The 1437-nt window shown below is 68.3% G+C and overlaps 1 protein-coding gene across 1 annotated transcript; it reads right to left on the bottom strand.

Annotated features, from left to right (window-relative positions):
* Positions 1-12: 12 nt before the first annotated feature.
* LOC106900751 (glutamate receptor ionotropic, NMDA 3B-like) lies at positions 13-1188 on the bottom strand (the record flags this gene model as incomplete). Its single annotated transcript, XM_014962891.1, has 2 exons — positions 608-1188; positions 13-148 (listed from the first exon to the last, which is right to left on the bottom strand). Coding segments are annotated over exons 1-2 (717 nt in total), but the record flags the coding sequence as incomplete, so codon positions are not given.
* Positions 1189-1437: the final 249 nt, after the last annotated feature.

The raw sequence follows: 1437 nt of genomic DNA, 5'->3' as shown, positions 1-1437 counted from the left end.
CCAGGTGCCCACCGTCACCCAGGTGGGGTCCCCCCGCGAGTCCCGCCGCAGGCTCCAGACGTGGAACTGCTGCTCCGGCCGCACCAGCGTCGCGTTCTCCACCCGCACGGTCCCTGTCCGGCCGTGGAAGGACGTGTTGGCCATGAACCTGGGGGGAACGGGGGGCGGTGGGTGTCACGGCTCCAGTGTCACCAGCTCCTGCACCGCAGAACAGGGCTTGGGGCCGGGAGCAGGAGGTGCCAACTCGGGCAGAGAGAAGGGCAGGGAGGAGCAGCAGGATGCGGCCCCGTGGCTCCCTGTGCTGGCAGGGCCAAGCGTTATTAATATTTATAGAGCAACCGAGCTCAGGCAGCACCAGGGAGATCTGAAGTGACATGTCCCCCCTCTCTGTGCAGCCGCCACAAGGCACGTCCGAGGGGACAGCAGGGACCAGGGGGGATCTGAGCCCCACGGTGGCAGCTACACATCAGGGACCGCACTGAGATCTGTGCCCTGGTGTCCCCCAGCTCTATCCTCACCCCATCCCCGGGCTGGGGCACAGCCCCCCTTGTACCCTGGTACTATAGAGCCGGGAGGGGGAAAGGGGTACCCGCAGCACCTTCCTTACCGGGAGAGGAAGAGCCCCGAGGACTCACTGCCCGCCCGGTGCCTGTCGTTGCAGTTCACCATCGTCTGCAGCAGAGCCAGGTCGGGGCGGACGCGGGCGGCGCTGCCGATGGCCCGGGACACCAGCTCCACCGCGTCCTGGATGAAGAGCTCCAGTGGTGGCCGGCTGACCTCCCCGTAGGCCAGTAGCCCCAGGGGCAGCCCCTCGGTCTGCAGCTCTCCAGCACTGAGCGGGGAGCCCAGCATCCAATGGAACTCCTGCGGCAGCAGCCCCGACTCCTCGGCCACCTGGAAGATGAGCCGAGCGCGCCGCAGGTCGCAGCCAAGCACCAGCACGGGGCTGGAGAGGGCCCTGAAGTGCTCCCCGTGCTGCCGGAGGTAGCTGGTGGCCCCAGGCTCGTCCAGGTAGCCGAGGTCCAGGACGGTGCGGAGGAAGAGCCGGGAGCGTCGGGCCCAGAGGCCGAGGAAGCCGGAGACGTCCCAGGGGTGGCAGAGCACCAGGTTGGTCTCCTGCCAGTCGTTGGCCTGCAGGACGCTCACCAGCACGTCCACCAGCGTCTCCAGCGAGCTCTGCCGCTCCATGTGGAAGTGGAAAGGGCTCTGCCGACACACAGGGGTTGTGGCTGTCCCCCTGCCCTGCTCCTGCCCGTGGGAAGAGCCCGAAGGCAGCAGCAGGCAGGGTCCCTCCCACCCCAGAGATCCCCCCCAAGCCCCCTGCCTGCTCCCTGCCTGCTTCCAGCCCCCTCCCAACCTGGGGAGATGGTTCCCCCCACCCATGAGACCAGGGACCAGAGGGAGAGCCCAGGGAGGAGACCCCCCATGGAACCCTCG

The sequence above is a fragment of the Calidris pugnax genome, unplaced genomic scaffold, assembly GCF_001431845.1.
Source record: "Calidris pugnax isolate Ruff unplaced genomic scaffold, ASM143184v1 C14930312, whole genome shotgun sequence".
NCBI classification, from domain to species: Eukaryota; Metazoa; Chordata; class Aves; order Charadriiformes; family Scolopacidae; genus Calidris; species Calidris pugnax.
This window is presented reverse-complemented; position numbering and strand designations above follow the sequence as displayed.